Source organism: Vigna unguiculata, chromosome 5 (assembly GCF_004118075.2).
Source record: "Vigna unguiculata cultivar IT97K-499-35 chromosome 5, ASM411807v1, whole genome shotgun sequence".
Taxonomy (NCBI): Eukaryota; Viridiplantae; Streptophyta; class Magnoliopsida; order Fabales; family Fabaceae; genus Vigna; species Vigna unguiculata.
The window spans coordinates 11,221,318-11,246,377 of NC_040283.1; the positions used below are offsets into that span (position 1 = coordinate 11,221,318).

The 25,060-nt window shown below is 34.3% G+C and overlaps 1 protein-coding gene across 1 annotated transcript; it reads right to left on the reverse strand.

The window, feature by feature from the left end:
- Positions 1-20,751: 20,751 nt before the first annotated feature.
- On the reverse strand, positions 20,752-24,984 carry LOC114186362 (receptor-like protein 56). The gene is made up of 7 exons (XM_028074430.1): positions 24,590-24,984; positions 24,251-24,391; positions 23,808-23,960; positions 23,645-23,722; positions 23,375-23,530; positions 23,141-23,212; positions 20,752-23,019 (listed from the first exon to the last, which is right to left on the reverse strand). Exons 1-7 carry the CDS (start codon positions 24,927-24,929, stop codon positions 20,921-20,923), a joined length of 3,039 nt encoding a protein of 1,012 aa, XP_027930231.1. The 5' UTR covers positions 24,930-24,984; the 3' UTR covers positions 20,752-20,920.
- Positions 24,985-25,060: the final 76 nt, after the last annotated feature.

The window sequence follows — 25,060 nt, forward strand, 5'->3', positions numbered from 1 at the left end:
ATTATTGACGTTGATGATGGTAAATTGAAGGTCAGGGTGCAAGATGACGAAGTCAACTTTAATGTATTTGAAGCAATGCAGCACCCGAAGGACAAACAACAATGCTTCAGGATGGATGTGATAGATGAAATTTTTCTGTCATCCAGGAAGCAATTGACAAAGGCAAGCCCATTAGAAAAAGCTTTGATTGGTGCTTGTGATGATCTGGAGGAAGATGAAGAAAAGAAAGTTGATGAATACTTAACACATCTGAATTCAGCAAAAGAAATTGCATCAAATGATATACAATTTGAGAAATTGCAGCAAGAAAATAGAACTGAAAGTCAGAAGCTGGAGCTAAAGGTATTACCTCCTTATTTAAAATATGTTTTTCTTGCAGATGGAGGTGACAAACCGGTGGTGATTAGTAGTGCTTTAACGGCTTCTGAAGAGGAAAAGTTGATTTCAGTTCTTAAGGCCAACGAGGGTGCAATAGGTTGGACTTTATCTGATCTTAAAGGAATTAGTCCATCCTACTGTATGCACAAAATTCATATAGAGCAAGACTACAAGCCTGTAGCACAGCCTCAGCGGCGATTGAATCCAACCATGAAAGAGGTGGTCAAGAAAGAAGTAATGAAGTTACTTGATGCAGGTATGATCTATCCAATCTCCGACAGTGTCTGGGTTAGCCCGGTCCAGGTAGTTCCAAAAAAAGGAGGTATGACTGTTATTTGTAATGATAAAAATGAATTAATTCTTACTAGAACAGTCACAGGTTGGAGAATGTGTATAGATTATAGAAAATTAAATCAGGCCACTAGGAAAGATCATTTTCCTTTGCCTTTCATGGATCAAATGCTAAAAAGGTTAGCAGGGCAAGCATTCTATTATTTTCTGGATGGATATTCTGGTTATAATCAAATTGCAGTGGATCCAGAAGACCAAGAAAAAACTGCTTTTACTTGTCCCTTTGGTGTGTTTGCTTACAGAAAAATTCCGTTTGGATTGTGTAACGCACCAGCAACCTTTCAACGATGCATGCTTGCAATTTTCTCTGATTTGGTGGAAAAATGCATAGAAGTCTTTATGGATGACTTCTCTGTATTTGGTGCTTCATTTGATCAATGCCTGGAAAACTTAAACATCGTACTGAAGCGGTGTGTTGATACCAATCTGGTTTTGAATTGGGAAAAGTGCCATTTTATGGTAACTGAAGGTGTAGTGCTGGGTCACAAAATCTCTGCTAAAGGTATTGAAGTTGATAAAGTTAAAGTGGAGGTCATTGAAAAGCTGCCACCACCCAAAAATGTAAAGGGTATCAGGAGTTTTCTAGGCCATGCTGGATTCTACAGACGATTCATCAAAGATTTCTCTAAAATTTCCAAACCACTCAGCAATCTGCTTAACAAGGATACACCTTTTAATTTTGATGTTGAATGTTTGCATGCATTTGAATTGTTAAAACAGAAATTGGTTTCAGCTCCTGTGATAATTGCTCCTGATTGGAATTTAGGCTTTGAGTTAATGTGTGGTGCAAGTGACTATGCCATAGGAGCAGTTTTAGGACAGAGGAAATCCAAAGTTTTTCATGCTATACACTATGCTAGCAAAGTCCTTAATGAAGCTCAAATTAATTATGCAACAACTGAAAAGGAATTGCTAGCTATAGTTTTTGCATTGGAAAAATTTAGAGCATATTTGATTGGTTCATCTGTCACTGTATATACTGATCATGCTACAATTAAATATTTGTTAACCAAATCTGATTCAAAACCAAGACTAATTAGACGGATCTTATTGTTGCAAGAATTTGATTTGGTGATCAAGGACAAAAAGGGAAGTGAAAACTTTGTAGCTTATCATTTGTCTAGATTGGTGAATACTGAGGTTACCAACATTCAATCAGAGGTGCAGGAGGAGTTTCCTGATGAAAAATTGATGATGGTGCAAGAAAGGCCATGGTTTGCTGACATGGCCAATTTCAAAGTTGCAGGGGTCATACCTGAAGATTTTAATTGGCACCAGAAGAGGAAATTCCTGAAAGATGCACACCAATATGTGTGGGATGATCCTCATTTGTTCAAAATTGGAGCTGATCAATTGTTGAGAAGGTGTGTATCCAATGATGAGGCAAAGAGCATTCTATGGCACTGTCATAGTTCCCCATATGGAGGGCATTTTAATGGAGAGAGGACAGCTGCAAAAGTCCTCCAATCTGGATTTTATTGGCCCACCTTATTCAAAGACGCACACAAATATGTGCAACACTGCAATAGCTGTCAGAGAATAGGGGGAATCTAAAAAAGACATGAAATGTCACTAAATATCATTTTAGAGGTTGAGGCTTTTGATTGTTGGGGAATCGACTTTGTGGGACCACTGCCATCTTCTTTCTCAAATGAATACATTTTGGTGACAGTTGATTATGTGACAAAGTGGGTTGAAGCAGTAGCAGCTCCTAAGGCCGATGCCAAAACTGTAATCAAATTTCTCAAGCGGAACATCTTTTGCAAGTTTGGTACTCCAAGAGTGTTGATTAGTGATGGTGGTTCACACTTTTGCAATGCTCAACTTCAGAAATGTTTAGAACATTATGGAGTGCGGCATAAAATTGCATCACCTTATCATCCACAGACCAATGGACAAGCGGATGTGTCAAACAGGGAAATCAAGCGTATTCTAGAGAAGACTGTGGCATCTTCAAGAAAAGATTGGTCAATGAAGTTGGATGATGCACTCTGGGCCTACAGAACTGCTTATAAATCTCCCACAGGTTTATTCCCATTCCAGCTGGTATATGGTAAGTCATGTCACTTACCGGTTGAACTGGAACACAAGGCATTCTGGGCCTTGAAATTCTTGAATTTTGATTCAAAGGCAGCAGAAGAAAAGAGAAAATTACAGCTGCAAGAATTGGAGGAAATGAGACTCAGCGCTTATGAGTCCTCTAAGCTCTACAAGGAAAAGATGAAAGCTTATCATGACAAGAAAATTCTCAAAAGAGAATTTTATCCTGGCCAATTAGTGTTATTGTTCAACTCCAGGTTGAGGCTATTCCCTGGAAAGCTAAAATCAAAATGGTCAGGACCATTTCTTGTAAAAAATGTGAGACCTTATGGAGCCATTGAACTAGAGGATCCTGAATCTAAAAGGAGCTGGGTTGTAAACGGGCAAAGGTTGAAGCCCTATCTGGGTGGTGAGATTGATAGGCTCGCCACAATCATTCAACTGGATGAACCTTAAATGAAACAGGCGTCAGGCTCATGACGTTAAACAAGCGCTTCCTGGGAGGCAACCCAGTGTTTAAATTATGTTTTAGCACTTTAATTTCATTTTATGTGATTAAATGTGTTTGTGTATGTAATTATGTGTTTGTGTTTATAGTTTTATGTTTTTGTGTAAAAAGGTGAATTTTAGCATCCAATCATCTCAATAAGACAAACCATGCAATTTTGGTTGTTTTCAAACAAAACTGGTATTTTAAGCATGGAAATGAGTTTTTGTGCCAGAATTGAGATCATCAAATGCTAAAAATTGCCTTGTTTTAGCCAAATTGTGAAATTTGAGTTTAAAAGCTTGATTTTGAGTTTGTTGATGTGAAACCTTTTGGAATGATAAAGAATTGATTGAAGTATGGTTTGGTGTGTGTTTATGAGTTAATTGGACTGAAAGGATCATGAAATGGCTGAGTGAAAGTGAACCAAAAATTGAAAAGTGGCAAAATCAGTGTGTGTCAAAACTGCATGGAAATCTCGCCCAAGCTAAACATGTCTCGCCTAGGCGAGATATGCAGAACCTGAGCCAACCATTTCTGCTGATATACTCGCTTAAGCGAGTAGTGACTCGCCCGGGCGAGAATGCCCTGCACCAGGGGTGTTTTGGGCGACACAGTCTCGCCTGCGCGAGACTTTTTAATTTTCCTCTCACGCTCATCTCGCTTAAGCGAGAATGAGTCGCTTAAGCGAGAAATCGTGCTTAAGAGAGGGACAGAGGCAGAACTCGTTCAGTTTTCTTTCCCTAAACTCTCGCCCACAACTCTCGCCCAGAACTCTCCTTTCCACTCTTTAGGCGTGCCTCCATTCACTCATTTTCTCTGCATTTTAACTCAAAATTTCCTTCCTCCCTTTGCTAATTCCCCTTCAAGGTAAGTTCTACTCCTCATTCTCTATATTTTCACCAAGCATAGTCACGTTTTGTATGCTCCAAACCCTACGAGAGTGCCTATGTTATGTTTGCTGCATTTTGTGTTATATTGTGAGTTTTAATATGAATTGATACTGTTGCAGAATAATGTGGGTTGTTTATGCACGAATTGGTTCAAAAATGTCATATTTTAAGAGTGCATTCAAGCTGTTTGACAAAATGTGTGACTTAATTTCGTCTTGGTTGGTCATTTAAGTTGTGAAAGCTGACTTGGCATGCTTTTGGTGGGTTAAATTTCATCCTTGCAGGTCCATGGCTAGAATAAAGACAACAGCTAGACTTCCGACTACTGAACCCAGCAAAGGGAAGAGGAGAAGACGTGCAAGTAGCTCTTCTCCTGAAAGGCCAATAAGCAACCGTTTTAGGGACCCCGAAAGAGAAGAACGGTATGAGAAGATAAAGAACTGGGTCTTTATCAAAGAAAGAAAGGTGGTCCTACTTCCAGATGAATATGATCCATTCTTGAATGGCCTTATCAGGAAGAATTGGATGAAGTTGGCTGACCCGCTTCCCAAATTTGATCCAGAGATTATGAGAGAGTTCTATGCAAATGCTTATTCTGAGGACATCCTGGTGAAAATAGATCTAAAGTTAGGGGGAGGTGGGTAAATTATGATCGAGCTGCCATCAGTGAATTCCTTGGTAATCCACTACCTCTACAACCAGGGCAATGCTGTGACTTCACAACAAGAAGGAGGAGTCATGAACCTTATGATGAAAATGAAGTAGCACTCCTTATATGCGTTGCCAACCGATCTTATCAAGTCGGACCCACTGGAAATCCTCTCAGAATTCTAAGAGGGGATATGAAAACCTTGGCCCAAGTCTGGACCACATTCTTACTTGCAAACATAGTGCCCATTGGTCACGTGTTAGACTTGAATGTCCCTAGATGTCATCTCCTTTATTGCATAATGAGGGAGGATCTGACTGTTGACGTTGCCACAATTATCTCTGAAGAAATCCACAAATTTGTGAGATACGAAGTCAACACTAGGAATGACAAGGCAAAAGGTGCTTTGGGTTTTCCGGCATTAATCACAACTCTTTGCCAAGAACAAGGGGTGGAGGTAGATTTAACTGAAAAGATAGGACCTTCAATTACCAAGAGATTCATTGAACACTTTTGTACCCACCCAGAGGACTTAGAGCAGCTAGAAGAGCCCCAGCTGGATCAACAAGCTGAAGACCAACCAGCTGAAGACCAACCAGCAATGGAAGAACAACAAATAGGGCCCACACAGCAACCTCAACTCAACATGAATAATGAATTGCTTGAGCATATGAGATATCTGAGGTTGCAGATGGAGCACACTCACCAGCAAAATGCTTCCATTCATAGAGGACAACTCCACCTTCAAGAGTACCTCTATCAGAATGTCCGCGGACCATACCCAGGCATGACTCCACCAGAATTCTTCACTTATCTACAGTGGCCTGGGGACAGTCCTATTTTCCCAGGGGGAAATGGACTTGCTGCAGGTGAGGGACCATCAGGAGCTGCTGACACAGATGGAGCAGACATTGAGGATGAGATTGATTTTGGAGAAGATTGATTCACAGCATCATTCCACCCTTCAAAACTCTATAAATACGGTTTCATTGTTCTTTTTCTTTTAGTATTTTGCAGTATTTATGTAATTACTACTATTTTGCTTTAGTTGTTTTGGATAGAATGCTATATTATCTAGTTAATTAACTATTTAACTTTACCTTTTGGCTTAGTATGTTGTGCATAATACTTAGAGACAGCTAAAATTTTTTGGGAATCATTTTAAAAATCTTTCTTGAGGAAATTGGTTAGAGAGAAATATGATTTCAGTAAGTATCATGAGTCTTGAACAACTGAGTGAACTGAACACAGAGGTGAAAAAGAGAAATTTTGGTTGAATTCATAATTAAACAGGATTAGGATATTAGTGCTGCATAGTTAGTCAAGATAATTAGTTGTAATAAAAAGTGAGATACCAAGGAAATAAACCAGAAAACCCAGTGAGTGTGTGAATCCTTAAACAGCTTGAGTGTTTCCACTGTTTGTTGACAAGTTGATATTGCTTGAGTTTTCATTTGATAACATCACATTTGAAGCATGGAAATGATTAAGGCAATTTTGTTGAATTTATAACTCAGTGCCAAATAGCCAACCTGTAAATAATAATCCTTTGTTGATAGCCCATTTGAGCCTAATTGTTTGAATTATGCACCTTAACCTTAACTTGAATTATTATCCTTTCCCTTTGCACACTTAGGGATAGAGAGCATAGGTGTATTTTTCAATTGTAAGGGTAATTGGTTGGTAGAATTGAATTTAAAGAAGAAAAGGGCTGAGTATCATAATTCACTCTTTAGTATTATGTAGGAATGTATATATTTACACATAAAAAAAGAAACTTGAAAAGAACAAAAAGAGGAAAGAAAAGAAAAGAACAAAAAGAGATAAGAGTGAATTATGAATGAAAAAGAAATTTGGTGTATTGAGGTTTGAATTGTGAGGAATGGAGAGTAGAATTGGGTTTGAATTATAGTTATGCCCTTTTTTCTAAGTTGTGCTTTTGGTAATCTTGAAAAACCATTATTCTTGAAAGCCTAGCCTCATTACAACCTTGAAAAGACCTTAAGATCCATGCTGATTGTGTGTTTGTGGTTAGATTGAAAATGACTAGCAATTTTGATTTGTTGAAATTCAGTGGAAAATGAGAGAGACACATGCCTATGAGATTTAAGAGAGAATTTCCTTGGTTAGCATCACTTGTTCTTACAATTAGTTTTCCTGAAAAATTGGTTGCACTCTTATCCTAATGTTGTTTGATAATTGGATTCACCATTTGCTTCTGATTTTGAATCTGTGGTTTGGAATGCAAAAGTTGTTTGGACAGGAACTGTGAAAATGATTTCTCAATAACCAATTTTAGTTTTAGTTTTGAATGGCTGTTGATTTTGTTACTTTGCTTGAGGACAAGCAAGATGCTAGGTTGGGGGGAGTTGATAAGTGCCAAAATTCAGTAAAAATTCATAACAAACTCTGGCACTTATGTTTTAAATTTGTGTTCATTTCATATTGATTCTCCCTAAATGTAAGTTTCAATCACATGCTTCCAAGTTTTGATTTAAAGAAATCATTTAATCCTATTTTGTGTGTTTTTCAGGAAAGATTAAAGAGAACTCAAGAAGAATGAAGGAGAAAGCAAGAAACAGAGAAAATAGGGAAGAAATGTTGTCAAGGTCGCTCAAACCAAAGCATTCTCGCCTAAGCTAAAGCCATTGCCTCCATTCTCGCTTAAGCGACGCAGACTCTCGCTTAAGCGAGACTGGAGACCCTCTCTTGCCGCCATTCTCGCCCAGGCGAGCCCAGATGCTGCCAATCTCGCCTAAGCGAGATCCTTTCTTCAGCTTGAAGTACTCTTGCTCGCCTAAGCGAGATGTTGGCTTCAGCACATCTCGCCCAAGCGAGAGGCTTTCTTTGGGATGAAGAATGTTGTCTCACTCAAGCGAGACTTAGGTAGCTTGAGCGAGACTTCGTGGGTATATATTCTCCATGCATCAGAAAGTGAAGGGAGCTGGAGATTTTGGAAGAGGAGTGCATCCGTGCTGCAGAGCTGCTACCAGGAGCATAACACAGATCATATTTCTTCTTCTTCTTCTTTAGTTCTTAGGCTTTGATAGCTACCATGAGTGGCTAATCTTCTCCTTTGGGATTGAATGTAATCTACTCGAACTTGGATGTAATCTGGTGATATTTATATATAGCATTTCTGTTTTACTCAGTATTGGTATTATTGTTCTGCTCTTAATGCTTACTTCTATCTGATCAATAGATGTTTTGATTTTGATTTTTAGATTTGACTGGAAAGTATTTATGAAAATCTGATTTGAACAATAATACTTGATATACTGTGATGCAAGGAATAGATCTCAATATATCAATTGCTTTTAACACTCGACCGTAATGATGGATAGTTTGTTGAATATGTGAGGAATCAATATTCAGGGAACTAATCTTATGAATTTTATACGCGAGGGATCGGTATAAATGATTTTTTGAGTGTGCATCAATATTGGTATTTTTAGATGTTATATATTATATTCATCCAGATTACAGACAAGGGAGATAGATGAAATTCAATCTCAGTTTCTTTTACTGTATTTTCCTAAACTTTTTCGCTTTTACTGTATTAATTTTATGCAATAGTTAATGTCAAATCAAATTAAAATATTTGTACATATGCTGATTGAGATAATTATTAATTTTCACTAACTCCGTTCCTCGTGGGTTCGACACTCTTACTAAAAATCATTATACTATAGTTGACTTTTGGTACGCTTGCCAAGAGGCCAACACTTGTATGTGCTAAGAACTGGCTTGGGTCATGAAGAAAATAACATTGCATTGATTTGTAGGGATGTAAATAAGAACAATATTTGGCATGTTCGATTAGGACATCTTTCTAACCAAAGACTTGTTGTCATGAAGCAACAACATCCTTGTATACAATATAATATGAATGATTGTTGTGATGTTTGTCATAAGGCTAAGCAAAAGAGACTTCCTTTTCCTGAAAGTTTTTCACATGCGTCTAATGCTTTTGATCTTATTCACACTGATATTTTGGGGCCCTGCTCCACAGCCTCCTTGAATGGAGAGAGGTATTTCTTTACCATCGTTGATGATAACACTAGATTTACTTGGATCTTCCTTATGAAATCCAAGGCTAAGACTCGTACACACATTATTAATTTTGTCCATTATGTGAAAACCCAATTTGGTAGATCCGTTAAAGTCATGCAATCTGATAATGGCATTGAGTTTGACATGAAAAGTTTTTTCCAAAATGAAGGCATTGTGCATCAAACTAGTTGTGTTGAGACCCCTCAGCAGAATGGTATTGCTAAGAGGAAGCATCAACACATTATGAATGTCACTCGTGCAATCCTTTTTCAGTCCAAACTTAGCATGCAGTTTTGGAGTTATGTTGTCACTTATGTTGTTTTTGTCATAAATTGTGTTCCCACTCCTTTTCTTAAGAATACTTCACCCTTTGAAAGGTTGTACAACAAAATTTTTGATATAAATCTCATTCGGGTTTTTGGTTGCCTATGCTTTCTATCTACGAAAACAGCTAACAGAAAAAAGTTAGATGCTCGTGCTGACGTTGGCATCTTTCTTGGGTTACAATCAAATGTTAAAGGCTACATTATTTAGAATTTAAAAAGTCACACAATTTGTGTCTCTCGGAATGTAATCTTTTACGAAAATCAATTTCCTCATACTAGACTCTTTGAAAACAATGATTCTTATCATGACCTTGCTGTTAAGCATCAAATATCACACCATGACACCCTTTTATGAAGAATATTTCAATTCTGAAACCACCAATGACACTTTCGGTGCCACTAATGACGAAATCCCTGCCAATCATGATCCTCACATCGACAATAGTGATACTGCAGATGATCGCAATGTCCACCATGAAGATGTTAATCTTCGCAGATCTATTAGAACTAGGAATGCTCCAACTTATTTGAATGATTACCAAACCAATTTGGCTATGCATAAATCCAATTATCCTATCAACTCTTATGTTTCCCTTGCTTGGCTCTCACCACATTTTAAACAGGTAGTTCTCTCTCTTGATACTAACATTGAACCAGAGAATTACATAATTGTTGCACAACAAGAAAAATGGAAGAGAGCCATGCAAGAGGAGCTTGAGGCCCTGAAACAGAACGCAACCTGGAGCATCCTGCCTCTTCCCCCCAACAAGACAGCCATCGATTGTAAGTGGGTCTATAAAACTAAATATAATGCTGATGGTTCTGTGAATAGGTATAAGGCACTGTTAGTGGCCAAAGGCTATGATCAATTAGAGGGGTTAGATTATTTTGAAACCTTTTCTCCTGTAGCTAAAATTACTACTATCCGTGTCTTGCTTTCTTTAGCTGCTATGAACAATTGGCACCTCAAGCAATGTGAATAATGCCTTCCTTCATGGGGATTTACATGAGGAGGTATACATGCAAGTTCCTCCTGGTCTGGCACATAAAAAGGATCATGTTTGTCTTTTGCATAAATATGGTTTAAAGCAAGCAAGTAGGCAATGGTATGCTAAATTGTCCGATTTCCTTATTTCTCATGGATATAAGCATGCTACTACTGATCACTCATTATTTATAAAGTTCTCTCATTCGAAAATCACTGCTCTACTTGTGTATGTTGATGATGTTGTCTTGACAGGAAATGATTTAGATGAAATTTCCAACATTACTTCCCTGCTACATGACACCTTTAAAATAAAAAATTTAGGTGACTTGACTTACTTTCTTGGTTTTAAAGTTGCTAGATCTGTTACAGGCATAAATCTCTCCCAACGTAAGTATACTCTTGACCTTCTTAAAGACACAGGCATGCTTGATTCTGCTCCTGTTTCCACTCCTATGCATGTATCAAAACATAAAGTTGTTGAAAACACTGATATACTTCCGGACCCCACTCCCTATAGATGACTTATTGGAAGGTTAATATATTTGACTCACACACGACCTGATATCACGTATGCTGTGCATTTTCTTAGCCAGTTTGTAGCTGCACCTACCTCCCAACATCATCAGGCCAGCATACGCATTCTTCGTTACCTTAAGAACGCTCCTGGCCAAGGCATTTTTCTCCAAGCAACAGGTGACCTTCAATTTAAAGCCTTCAACGACTCAGATTGGGCAAGTTGCTCTACCACTCGTCGTTCAGTAACAGGATATGTCATATACCTTGGCCAATCTCCCATTTCCTGGAAGTCCAAAAAGCAACCGACAGTCTCAAGGAGCTCCTCAGAAGCCGAGTATCGTGCCCTTGCATCCACCACTTGTGAATTGCAGTGGCTCATTCATCTCATGCATGACCTACAAATCCAAGTCTCTCAACCTTCCCTCTTGTATTGTGACAATCAATCAGCCATACAAATTGCTTCCAACCAAGTCTTTCATGAAAGGACAAAACATATAGAGATAGATTGTCACATTGTGAGGGAAAAGGTTCAACAAAAACTCATCAAGCTTTTACCTATTAACACTCACCTCCAACAAGCTGATATCCTAACCAAGGCTCTTCCTACTCCTACTTTTCGTTTCCTTTGTTCCAAGCTGGGAATGCTTAATATATATTCCCAGCTTGAGGGGGGCTCTCAGAATATTAAAAGCAAGGAAATTGATCGTGCCACGTCTAACAATACGCCTAGTGCCAATATGACCGTTACTGCCTTTACTAATAACCAACAGTGCACTCTGTTTTTATCTTAATTAGTTATGCTTTATTCTTTTCATATATATATATATATATATATATATATATATATATATATATATATATATATATATATATTTGTAACCTCCCTATTTCAATAATACACGAATATATACAGTAATGAAAAATGATAGTTTCAGTTTTTCTTCTCCCAGTTTTCCCTTTCTGTATCTTTTCGTTTTCCGCTGCCTTCATCATCTCACATCCTCGACTATTCACATCCTCGACTATTCGTTTCTCTCATCCATGGAATGACAGTTTCTAAGATTATTTTTTGTGAAATGTTGATTCATATTATAAAATTAAACTTAAAATATAAACAGAGAGCGAAAATAATCATTCCTATGATATTTTATTTAAATTCTTACTTTGATATTTTTTCATTATTATTGTCATCAATAATTTTAAAAGTAAAAGTGTTGAATCATATAAACTTAGTGTAATATTAAGAATTATACTAACTTTATACTACTATATACACAATAAAAAATAAAACATGAAATAAGATTAAATAATAAAACCCTAAACGAGAAGTTAAACACTAAATTTTTTTTTAAAGTGAAAAATCTAGCCTCATATAAATATGTAATTTGAATATTGTTGATATTAGACTTCACCACCTCGCTCTCTTGTTTCATTAAGTTCAAGAATAAAGATTTTTCTCTTTTTCATTTTCACTAATCTTTATCAAGAAAAGTTATATGTAATATCTCATTTTAGTACCTCAAAATTAATAAAATAGAATATTACATCATAGTATTCAAAACATGTAATCCACTGCTTAAAGTATATTAATACAATCTTACAACAGATAGAATTATAAAAATATATCTTTATACATTCAAACTAAACCAACAAGCTGTATACAAAACTAACCACCACTAAAGCTACTTAAGGCCTTTCATAGGTAATATATATATATATATATATATATATATATATATATATATATATGTGTGTGTGTGTGTGTGTGTGTGTGTGTATACAAAGTAGTTGACATTAAACTCAATTATCCAAATGCATGCCCTCGACATATAATTCACTAGAGGTGTGCACTTGTGATGGTTCCTAGTAGAGATGGAAAATATATTCGTGCCCACGGGTATCAATGGATAAAATTCACCACAGATAGTTGGTACTTACAAGTATTTATTACCCGCGGGTATTTTAATACTCATACATAAACGGCTCGGATGCAAGTATCATATTATTCGTACCTGGAGGTATCTGATACCCGCAAAACTTAAAATTTAATTAATATTTTATTACATTAAATTTAATTAAAATTAAAATTTAATTTAATTAATATTTTATTTTATATTTTTTTGTAATTTTATTTAAATTTTATTTTTAAAAATTATAAAATATATTTTTTTGAATATTTGCGGCCATCCACAAACATTTTTTAAATGGGTACCCGACAAATGACGGGACAAGTAACAGGTAGACTTTTCTATTGCGAGTCGGATTCCAAGTAGACATTATCCATGCTTGACCCAATCCGACCCGTTGTCATCCCTTGTTCCTAGACTTTGCAGAGTCTAGCCACAAGGGGTTGTCCCAACCACACATAAGGTAGATCTCCTTCGCACCTAGGACCAAAACAACCTAGTGATTAGACCTCCTACGACTCTCATCACATAACTCATTTCACTCTATTTGAGTGTAAATGATTATTAAAGTTCAAAATACCTTTTTACTAATATCTCCTATGTCAAAGCATACGTTAAGGTAATCACCATAAAGAACTTCTCCTTAAAATTTCTCAAACGCCACCATCATACATGACCACAACCATATTATCACCCCAATTAATAATAAACAACATTTTAAACATACATTAGCTTCATAACAAATCTATATCAAATAACCAAAGAAGAAAACAAGGACAACATACAAACTGGCACTCAGCACCACACCTCTCTAGAGATGGCAAATAAACCCGTCCCCGTGGGTATTGCCCGAACCTGTCCCCGTTTTGACGGGGAATCCCCGCATTGACTGGGTATGGGTATGGGTATGGGGAATCCCCGACTTTTTCAGTTGGGTATGGGGATGGGTATGGGGATGTACATATACCCGCCATAATACCCGTCCCCGCCATATCTCCATTCTCGTTTAAATTATTAAAATATTCACAATTAATCAAGTAACCCCTATATATATATATATATTTTTTTTTTCTATTTTTTATTTCTTTTAATTATTTCATTTGTCATGAAACTCATTCTCATCTCCAATATATTTTTTATCTTATCATAACCTTTATGTAATTATGTTAAAATGATGTATGTTAATTAAAAAAAAATTATGCCTCACATTTGAATATTTATATTATTTTTTAATATTTTTATTTATTATAAATTTTTCTTTCACATGAGAATATTTATACTCTCAATTTAAGATAATATAAAAAAAATTCTTTACTTATTATTATTATTAATTTTTGTTTAATTTGAAGAACTCTTTTGTTTCATTAAAATAATTTTCGTTATTTTTCAACCATTAATTATATGTTAATATTTGAAAAGTTTTCTTAATTCTCTAAGATATTTTTCGTCTTATCATACCTTAGTTATACATTTGATTTCCTTTGTGTGATTTTTTTCGATAGTCTCTCAAATTATTTCTAAAACACACATTTGTTAGTTTTTTAATATTTTTATTTATTTTTTTATTTTCATCATGTAGAATAATATTTCGATATATTCTATCTAATTATTTTTTATTTTATAACTCATTATTAATCATAATGTAATTTTTTCACTTTAAATTCTGTTTGAAGTGGTTAAAATTATATATATATATATATAATGATATTTAGGAATAGTATATGATAATTCACTACAAGAAAAACATGAAATGGTGACTGATTTAGTCAGTAACCCATATCAGTCACTATTTTTCGTCATTGGTGGTAGTAGTTGATTTATTGTCTGAATCAATGACTAAATTAGTGACCGATTCAATGATCGAATCTGTACTTGATTTAGTGACCAATTTAATTATTAATTTATATGTAATTTAATGACAAATTTTTTGGTCACTAATGATATTTCTATTTAATTTTAACCACTTCAAACATAATTTAATAATTAGTTCTGTAAGGTATTTTTCATTTTATCATACCTTAATTATACATTTGATTTCCTTTGTGCGATTTCTTTCGATAGTCTCTCAAATTATTTCTAAAACACACATTTGTTAGTCTTTTAATATTTTTATTTATTGTTTATTTTCATCATGTAGAATAATATTTCGATATATTCTATCTAATTATTTGTTATTTTATAACTCACTATTAATCATACTGTAATTTTTTCCACTTTAATTGTATAAATAACTTTTATTTACTACAATATAAAAATTTAATGTAATTGCTATGAATATTTTTTTGTCACTATCCAACATATATTGAAGTTCAAAAGATACAAAATCTATGTCAAAATTTTATTATTATGTTTATTATTTGTTCTTTGTGTCATTTTGATCAAGTGATGTATTATAACTTTTATTAGTGTATAAAAAAGAGATTCATTATAATTTAAAAAATTGAAGTAAACAAACATTTAAAATATATTTTAATTTGAATATTTGTTTTCCTTTTATTATTATGTTTATTATTTATTCTTTGTGTCATTTTGATCAAGTGATATATTATAACTTTTATTAGTGTATAAAAAAGATATTCATTAGAATTTAAAAAATTGAAGTAAACAAACATTTAAAATATATTTTAATTTAAATATTTGTTTTCCTTTTATATTTTTTTGAAATATTTTTTAATTTTATCAACTAAGTTCATCAATGTTGTAGTTTGCAAATTTAACAAATGTTTTGGTTCACATGAAATTTTATTTGGTATTCTAATATAAAATGTAAACAATTATAATTTATTTTAAGGTATTTGGCATCGAAGAAAATCCTCCTAATATTGAATATTTCATAATATTATGTTTTCTTTACCGTAATTTTTTTCTTTTATAAAAATTAATATTGAAGTAGTTAGAACACGGGTACGTGTATGGGTACGAGATTATACCCGTTACCCGGTGGGGATGGGGATGGGAAAAAAGTTTGATACCCGTTGGGTTTGGGTATGGGGATGGGGATGAATTTTTTATGCGGGGATGGGTATGGGATAGCGAAACCCGTCCCCGCCCCGCCCCGTTGCCATCCCTACACCTCTCAAATTAAGGAGGTGCTTAACACAATTCTGGCATTCAACGTCATTCTTCTTGCAAAAGGCAATGCTCAACGAAATTTTTGGCGTTCACCATACTAAAGCTAAAATGCTCCAAACTTGTAGTGCAAAGCTGACACTCAACGGTGCCTTGTTATCACTCAACGGTGCCTTGTTATCACTCAACGCCAAAGCATTCGCAAACTGTGGCGTTCAACGGTATAAACTAGTACTCAATGGACTAAAGCTAAAATTCTCCCAGACTACACAACGAGGCTAACACTCAGCGCCAGTCTGTTACTGCTCAGCGTTGTATCAGAAACAAAAAAAATGTGCAGTGATTGAGGGAAATTAGACCTGTTCAATTGATCAATTTGGTACTCCTCTTTTAGTACTTTGGTTCAAAAATAGTTTTAAGACATTGGAACTTGTACCAAATTGCTCAATTGCTCAGATTCTAATTCTTTCTACCAAACACCAGATCAAATCAAACAAGTACGACCATTCTATCAAGCATTTATCAGCAAAATCATACAAGATAACTTGAACAACTCACATTAAACCATATTTATCATAACAACCAAATTCATTCCCAACATTCAAAATATGATAAACATGCAAATCATCAAAATTGGTAAAACTCACACAACACATTAAAATTAACTTCCTTTACCTCGACAAAACAACCCCAAAGCTCTAAGACAACAACCACACTTCTAACTCACAAGATGCTCTATTTACACATAGAACCATCACAAACATGGTCAAACCATACCATTATGATCACTAATCAATAAAAATTCACAAGGAGAGTTAAAACCAAATAAGGGTCACATGCAAGCTAGGACAAAGACGACTCGTAAGAAAACAAACAAAAATTCAACTTACACGATTGAAAAAATTGATCAGACATAAAGGAAGAATTGGCCAAAAAGATCACCATAGTGATTTCCAATTTTCAAAAAACGAACGGAGGATGAGAAATCCTATAGAGAAGTTTGAGAACTCTAAAAAAGTGATTTCTAAAGAGATTGTGTGTTTTAAAATAATGAAACTCATTTATAACAAAACTATTTATACTAAAACCTTTTAATATTAAAGTAATTGAGTCTCACTATTTTTAAACTATTATCACTTATAAAATATCATTTTTTAGGGTTTACATTATACTCCAATATCTTATAATAAACTCTAAGTATATCCTACTGAATTACAATTTTTCTCAATTCAATAAAGTAAACTTGCATTAAGTTTAAAGATTTAAATATGACCAACAAGTCATTCTCCATTCTTAAAACTAATGATTTATTAATTGTCTTATCTTAGGTCAAGAACTCATAAGGGTTTTTCAATCTCTTACAACTTCAACTAATTTATGGTTAATCAAGTCACAATAAATAATAAGCTTAAAGATTTAACATCAATGGAAAAAAGTAATATAGCATGCTATATAAATATAATCAAAAAATATAAGGGAATTTGTGATAAGTATGAAAAATACTTATTATTCTTATTTTATTGGACCTCTTAATTGTATTCAATCATGTGTTTTGTGGGAAGTTTTAGGTTGTTTTTAGGTTTCTTTTAGGTTAGATATATTTTGTGTTTTCTTGGAGATTATTGTATAGGAAAGTGAAGGATTGGAGAAGAAGTGAGGTTATTCTGTCAGGACCTTGTCGCCCAGCAAGAGTGATCAGTCGCCCAACGAGAGTGCTCCGTCGCCCAGCGAGTAATCATCAGTCGCCCAACGAGTAAGTCATCTCGCCCAGCGAGTGGACGGTTTTCTAAAGTGGTTATAGTTTCGAAAGTTACACGAAACTGCTATGCTAGAGTGTGGGAACGCAACAGGACCAGGAAAGATATGAAAAAGCGTCATTCTAGGGCAAGGAGATTTCACATCAATTCATCCATTTCATCAAATTCATCCACCTTTGTTCTCTAGATGCCTAAGAGTGACTAAACTCCTCTTTCATTGGGGTTGGATGTAATGAACATATACTCTTTGTAATTTTCCTATGCAATGTAATCTCTTTCGTTGTTCATATGTTCTATCTCAATTATAAATGTGCATGATGGAAATCTTTGCTATTTGGTTGTCTCTAATTATTGGAAAATGAATTGGAACTTAACCTTGGATAGAACAACCATGAGATTGGGTTCTAGAAATAGACGTAATCTCTAGGTCATTCTATACATCAAATCTTAAAGCAAGTCATGTGTTAAAATAGTTAAGGAATTAATATTTTGACATATTTGACTTAGAACTTGCTTCTAAGGAATTAGGGGCTAGTAAGCTTATGATGAAGATGTTTGAGCAAGATAGAGAAATTGTGTAGGAAATATTGCATTAGTATGGTTCATGAAATCCAACCTTGATGAAGTCTTTCCTAATTTTTTCTATAACTTTATTGTTTATTAAATTTGCATGTTGTTCTTAAATTAAATCAATCTTTTATGTTGACATCATTACTAAAATTAGTAAATAACCACACTTAGACAAACAAACACAAATTCTTTGGAAAAACGATACTTGGACTTCCATTTTTACTACTTGTAACAAATTGGTACACTTGAAATTAACAATTTGATGATTTCATCTAACTCTAACAAAAGAAGATTAAGCTACTCATAAACATTAATAACATGAAATCTATACAAAGTGATGATGAAGAAATAGAGATGCAAGTTATGGATGATTTCTGACGGGTTTCTCTTATCGACTTCATTCCTCCCTCTTTTCATGTCTTCCTTGCTCTTATATGTGATTTCAAGCCAAAAGGAAAGCATGTTATATAAATATAATCAGAAGATATTATATTAACTAAATGACATTTCATGGAGTGATAATAATTCTTAAAAACACTCTCGTTTAAGAAAGAATTTCTTTAAATAATGATTCATAAAGTCACTATTATTCATGGGATTCCAAATTATAGTATATGAGTTATTTGATCACAGAATAATAGAAAAGAAAGAAAATAATTTAATAATATAATATTCATTTGCTATATTTTTTGTAATGATGTGTTAAAAGATATAATTTTTTTTTTTTCAAAATCGTATTAGACTCTTAATCATACTCGGAAAAGAAAATAAGACCTCAATGATAACTAATTAAGCTCTTAGGCTTATAAAAGTGTTAATAATTATTTCTTTCCCAAAAAGAAGGTTATCACCTACACTTTAAAAATAAGGTTCGGTTCTGATTGATGAATTATATGTGTTCATATTTATTTAAATACATAAATTAAAACTAATACTCAAAATTGCTTGTAGAATTGTTTAGGAAAAAGATATATAAAGAATTATACTCTTTCCTATTTATAAGATTCAAACTACAAGAGATATTTTTGTTTTTATAATACTGACTTTCCTTAATTATTTTTAGATTAAAAAACTCTTAATTAAAAAAAGAGATAGATTGTGTTACGACAAATGATTATAGAAGAAGTGAAAAAAAAAAGGACAAATGATTATATATAAGTGAAAAAAAGGAGTGAATACTGTGATTAATTTACAAAAAATCATTAACAAAAACCTATTGCTATTAACGAACTCAATTATTTTTAAATTTTTAATTAACTCTTATAAATAGAAACAATAGATTAATATTTATACTTTGGGCGACTTTTGCTTTATTAGACAAGGCATACCCAAAGAAAATCTCAAGTGAAGCTTCAATTCATAAACATTGAATTATATTAACTTCTTTAATTACCACCCAGGTCACTAACAAATGTTAAGGTTAAAATCACAAGATCATGATTTATGATTGGTGTTGGCTTTGGAAAATGTAAAATCATTATTATACATAATCACAAGATAAAATTCGCATTTCGTGATAAACTTATGGTGAAGATGTAAATTTCTTGATAACATTATAACCTGTTAAGAAACGTGAATGTTCAAATTTTATGCTATAGATATTAGCAAATCATAGAACATAAGAATATCAATGACTTAAATGACTCTTATCCACATTCACTACTTCAATGGCGGTTAAGTCCCAACCACATAACTGGATTTGTAAGAAGGGTGGTCTGAGTTGTCTCTTCTGCTTATGTTATTTCACTTTCACAGTGTTATGTTACCATTGTGTTTCATCTTATTCCATAAGACAATGTTTGCATCAAAGCAACAACGTTTCCACCAAAGGTCAAAGCATGTAAATAAGGTTTCTTGGACCACTATAAAGTAGTTGTGTTGTTACAGGTCATTAAGCACTCCTTACAATGCCTTCTTCCAAAAAAACATTGCTAAATTATTCTGTGCAAGATGGATAAAAGTTTTCAACGAGACATTTTTCTCTTCCTTTCTTTTGGGTCACCACTACTTGATCTTTGACCATATTAAATTCAACACGATAAAAAGGAACACAAGAAGATGGTGACAACAATTATAAAAGCCAACTTTTTTTGTGTGGGACTTCATCAACCTGGGGCTGGGTTTCGCTCATCGTGCAAATACAATAAACGAATCTAACGAAAAATGAATCTGGCTATAGTAAAAGGGAAAGGAGAACAAATTTCAAGAGCAGGGCATGTTATCGATAATTGTAGGAATGGGACAAGGATTTTGGATTTACTAGTCATGGAGATAAATCTAATGTTTATTATTCACATGACAGTGTAACTTTAGGACAGGATAGAATTTCTTGACATCATATCAATGTTTCACTGATAACCAATTGGTCGGTGATTTGATTATTGCTGCCTCTTTTGTCCTTTTCATTAAATTTGAATATGAAGTAGTGGAGGGAGGAGTGGAGGACCTTCTTTTTGTCCATATGAATTTCATAATTTTGCGATGGTGCTCATTAGAAATCAAACCTATTCTTCACCAGTTTATAATAATGAGCAAAAAATTCTACCTTCATCATTCTAAGGTGGGGCATATCTTCCAAGAGTTCAATATAATAAATAAGAATTTATATAGTTTGGGCATAATACATGTACTTTTAAATTTTAGCATCATTTTAAAAGAAAATTACTAAAATAGGTGTTGAAAAATCTAAATATAAATTTAAATCTGAATAAATAAAATGAGAAAGTTAAACATGGTATTATAAAAAATAAGTATTATAAGAAAAAAGTACCGTAAAATTTTTGTTAACTTAACAAGTCAGAGTGTATTCTAGTAACCATTTATAAAGAGAAAGTACATACGATTTTCATACAACGTATACATAACTAATAAACTACTGTATCACACTTAGAGCAAACATACAAGACAGTGATGTTTTAGACACACAGGGTAATATGTTACACAGTTCCAAGATTACAAAACTTGCACATGTTGTCCTCGACAAAGTAGTAGCAATTCAGGCTCACCAGTTCTGCATAGTAAAAGGATAATTGCCTCCAGTAAGGATTAATGTACAAAGCCGCTGCAGTTACCAACAAAAATGATGCGTATGACACGGCAAATGTCACACAAAAAACGAACTTGTCCAACCAACTGCCACTGTTTCCGTTGTCGGAGTCACTCGGGAAAATATCAGGCTCAGGATTGCAACTTCTTGCTAGTGGAGGTCCACAGAGTAATGGATTACCCCTGAAGCAGCTTTCTTCAAATGTCAGAAATTGTCCTCTTCTCTCAATTGCACCAGACAAGTTATTGTAAGATACATTGAATGAAGAAAGAAAGGTTAATTCACTCAACTGTGAAGGAATTTGGCCACTCAACTTGTTAAATGAAAGATCCAAACTCTCTGTTTGTCGCAACTTGGAGAATGTAGTAGGAATTTTCCCCGTCAAATCATTATGTGACAAATCCAATGATTGTATTCTTTTCAAGTTTCCAAGCTCAGATGGGATATTGCCCTTAAGTTTATTGTGAGATAAGTCAATTGCAGACATGTAAGCAAGGATACTCCCCATGTAAGTGTCAGTTCTCCCCTTTGTAGTGAAATTTGCTGTCTCTTCCACATTTGGTATCTGTCTGTCAAATCTAGAATTGGGCGTATTACGAATGATGCCATAAAACAATCTACGTAGCTCCTCAGGGTCTTCATTGTAGAAAGGCATTCTACCCAAGCATCTGGGTATCACACCAGTTAAATTGTTGTGAGAAAAGTCTAGTATGGTTAAACCTTTCAACTTGCATAACTGACTCGGTATATCCCCATTGAAGTGATTACCTTTCACAAGAAGAATCTTCAAATCTATAAAAATAATGTCTTCTACCATGTCTTCAATGTTATGGGTTACTTCATTGTGGCTAAGTTCTAGCAACTCCAAGGAAGAGCCTCCACGGAACGTTCTTTTGGACAGTCCTGTTAAATGATTGTTGTTCAAATGGATACTCTTAACTGAAGAACTTACAAAAGGTGGAATTTCACCAGTCAGATTATTTTGGGAGAGATCTAGATATATTAGATTTTTAAGTTCTGCAAATTCCTGCGGAATAGATCCTTCAAAATGATTATTGGACATACTAAGATGCTCCAATCCTGACATATTTTTAATGAGGCTTGGAATTTTTCCCACCAATTGGTTATTGCTTATGTCCAATGAACTGATGCTTCCTGTGTACCTGTGACCAACTCCAAATGTGACCTTTGTTAACTGATTATCAGAAAGATCCAATGTCTTCAATGAACTCATGTTGATTAGCTCATGCGGAATTTCTCCCGATAAATGATTGCTTGAGAGATCCAGTGTTTGCAGTAACTTCATTAGGCCAAATTCACGAGGAACTGAACCACTGATTGCATTTTCAGACATGTCTAAAATTTCCAAATTTGGGAAAAATGAACTGATATTGTGCCTCATGATTTGACCTGATATTGCATTGTGGGATACAATCATTTCTGCAAGGTGGAGATGGGGATGAGATGGTACCTGGAATTGAGTGAAGGAACAATTTTTAAGAACAAGGTATGTCATTTTTGTGTTGTTTTCCAACAACCATTTTGGAAATTCTCCCTCTAGTCTACATCCAGTGAAATCCAGAAGAGTCAAATTGTATTGGTAATGAAGGAAGCTTGGAATAGGGAGAGAATGGGACTCAGTCGTTGAAGACAAACTGAGCACTTGCAATTGAAATTTCGGAACCCATTTTTTCATAGAAGAGTGTGAGTCCAGTATGACTTTGTTCCCATTGCCATAGATGAACTTAAGATTTGAATGATTGAAAAATGGTGTGAATGAAACAGGGACTTCAAATTGGTTTCCTTCAAAACCAAGATATTCTAGGGATGTAAGACTTGCAAGGCTAGAACCAATGTTACCAGTAAAGTGATTATTAGAAAGATCCAACTTCCTAAGGGATGAGAAGTCAGCAAAATATGGTTGAAGTGGCCCCTTGAATTTATTATAGCTTATGTTTAACTCCTTCAGCATCTTAAGCCCAGACCAATCTGAGAAATTATGTGGAGAAAAGTACTAAATTAGAAGAGAGGAGAAAATGAAAAAAAAAAATTATAATTGCATTGAAATAAACTAAACATTAAGTGTATGAAACACCAATTGCACTTATACCTTGGTTTTCAACAAAATTGGTGATATGATTCCGACTGAAATCAAGAGTTTCCAAATTGCTTGATGTCAATCCTGCCAGGGACAAAGAAAGGTTTGATTGAAAATACCATTTGGAGAGAGTATAGTATTATAATATTATTCACTTGTTGAGCATATATAGAACTATACAATAAAATTCTTTACTTAAATTAAATATACAAGTTCAGAAAAATCCATGATAATTTAGGTACTAACCACTAATATTTAAAGATCCTTCCAAATCGTTTCCGCTTATATCAAGAGATTTGAGATGTCTAAGCCCGCTTAGAGAAGAAAAGACTTTTTTACTGAAACTATTTCTACTTAATCCAAGGAATTGCAGATTGGATGGCCATGCGAATTCTTCTTTTTCTGCATGATACATCATCCAGTTATTAGTAGTTGTTAGATGACGCCGTAGTATATTCTCATAAGACTTGTGAACCATGTTTAAGAAAACATTTAATGGAAGATGTAAAAAACAACCTGAAGACCTTAAGTTACTGTCATCCAACTCCACCGTAGTCAAGTAAAGGATCTCCAATGTCCTCAGTTTTGAAAAACCTACTCTCATACACACTGATCATAGTTAATTAACTAATCATAGATAAAGAAAGGAAATGATACGAAGTGCAAAGTGTGTCATTACTATGAAGTGGTCTCCAATTCAATTGAGTACAAGATTCTAAATTTAAAGACTTGAGAGATGGAAGGGCACTCAAAGCAGATGCAATGTCATCGTCGCTGAATTCGCACATGGTCAGGTCAAGAACCTCAAGATTTACCAACATGGAGAATAAACCTACAAGAAACAGCATTATGTTACCTCTTTTTCCTCAAGAAATCAATATTTCTCCAACAAAAGCCTATGTTGTGAAAAAACACGTTATTAGTAACAACCAGCTGCTACAAACTAATGCAGTTTTTACTATATCATTCAAATCCCCTAGTGATGCATGATTGATGATACTCGGTTCAGGAATATTACCACTGATGTCACGTTAATGATGTTATCTTCAATCTAACCTCAAATATATGATTATCAATCTCTTCCACGTTGCACTACTTAGAAAAATATGTATAAAAACTGACCTTGGTATGAAGTTGCATCGAAATTGTTGAATTGTAAGTATAGAACCTTAAGAGATGAAGACTCAAGCACGCATGATAAGATATTGTGGGTGCCAGAATTATTACTCAAATCGAGGACCTCGAGATTATTTAGTCCTAATGCTGCAAGACAAAAAGACGAGACTTAAATTACCACGAATTCAACATCTGCATATTTATGATTTGTTCTAAATTATTCAATATTATAATTCTTATACCAACCCAGTACTGTTACTAAATTATTTCACAGCATGGTAACATATAACATCAAACCTTCTGATACAAGACGTTATTTCATTCTGTAAAAGAAAAAGATGGAACCTTCGGTTTCAACGCAGCTATATATGTCATTGCTTGACAAGTTGAGATTCTTCAAGTCTTCAAACACAAGAAAATGGGAGTAATTGAGAATCCAATATCCATGATGATAATCACTTCCATAAGAAAGATCAAGTTTCACCACTCGCCCTGTGGTGGAGTTACACTCGACCCTGTCCCATTTGCAACAGTCAGTGGTGTCTACCCAAGGTAAATTGTTGTCGAAGTAGACACTGTTGATATTAGCAAGAGCTTCTTTCTCATGCTTCCAACACCCTTCACAACACAACACTCCCAGCAAAACCAAAATCAACCAAAAAGTGAAGACACTAATCTTCTTCATTGTTGTCTATGTGTTTTTTGACAAAACGAATTCGGGTTTATATATATGTAAGATCGTACCTACCATCTTGTGATTCTCAATGATGCAATAGTTACAAAGTGGCACCACATCAACCTTCATAGAAGTTGTCT

Bases quoted from the DNA above. Each gene is read 5' to 3' on its own strand.
- LOC114186362 (XM_028074430.1), bottom strand. From the start codon at position 24,929: ATGAAGAAGATTAGTGTCTTCACTTTTTGGTTGATTTTGGTTTTGCTG. The intron at 23,723-23,807 runs GTAATGACACAC...GTATGAGAGTAG, and splicing joins GAATTGGAGACCACTTCATA to GTTTTTCAAAACTGAGGACA. The intron at 23,531-23,644 runs GTTGTTTTTTAC...TGTATCATGCAG, and splicing joins CAGTAACTTAAGGTCTTCAG to AAAAAGAAGAATTCGCATGG.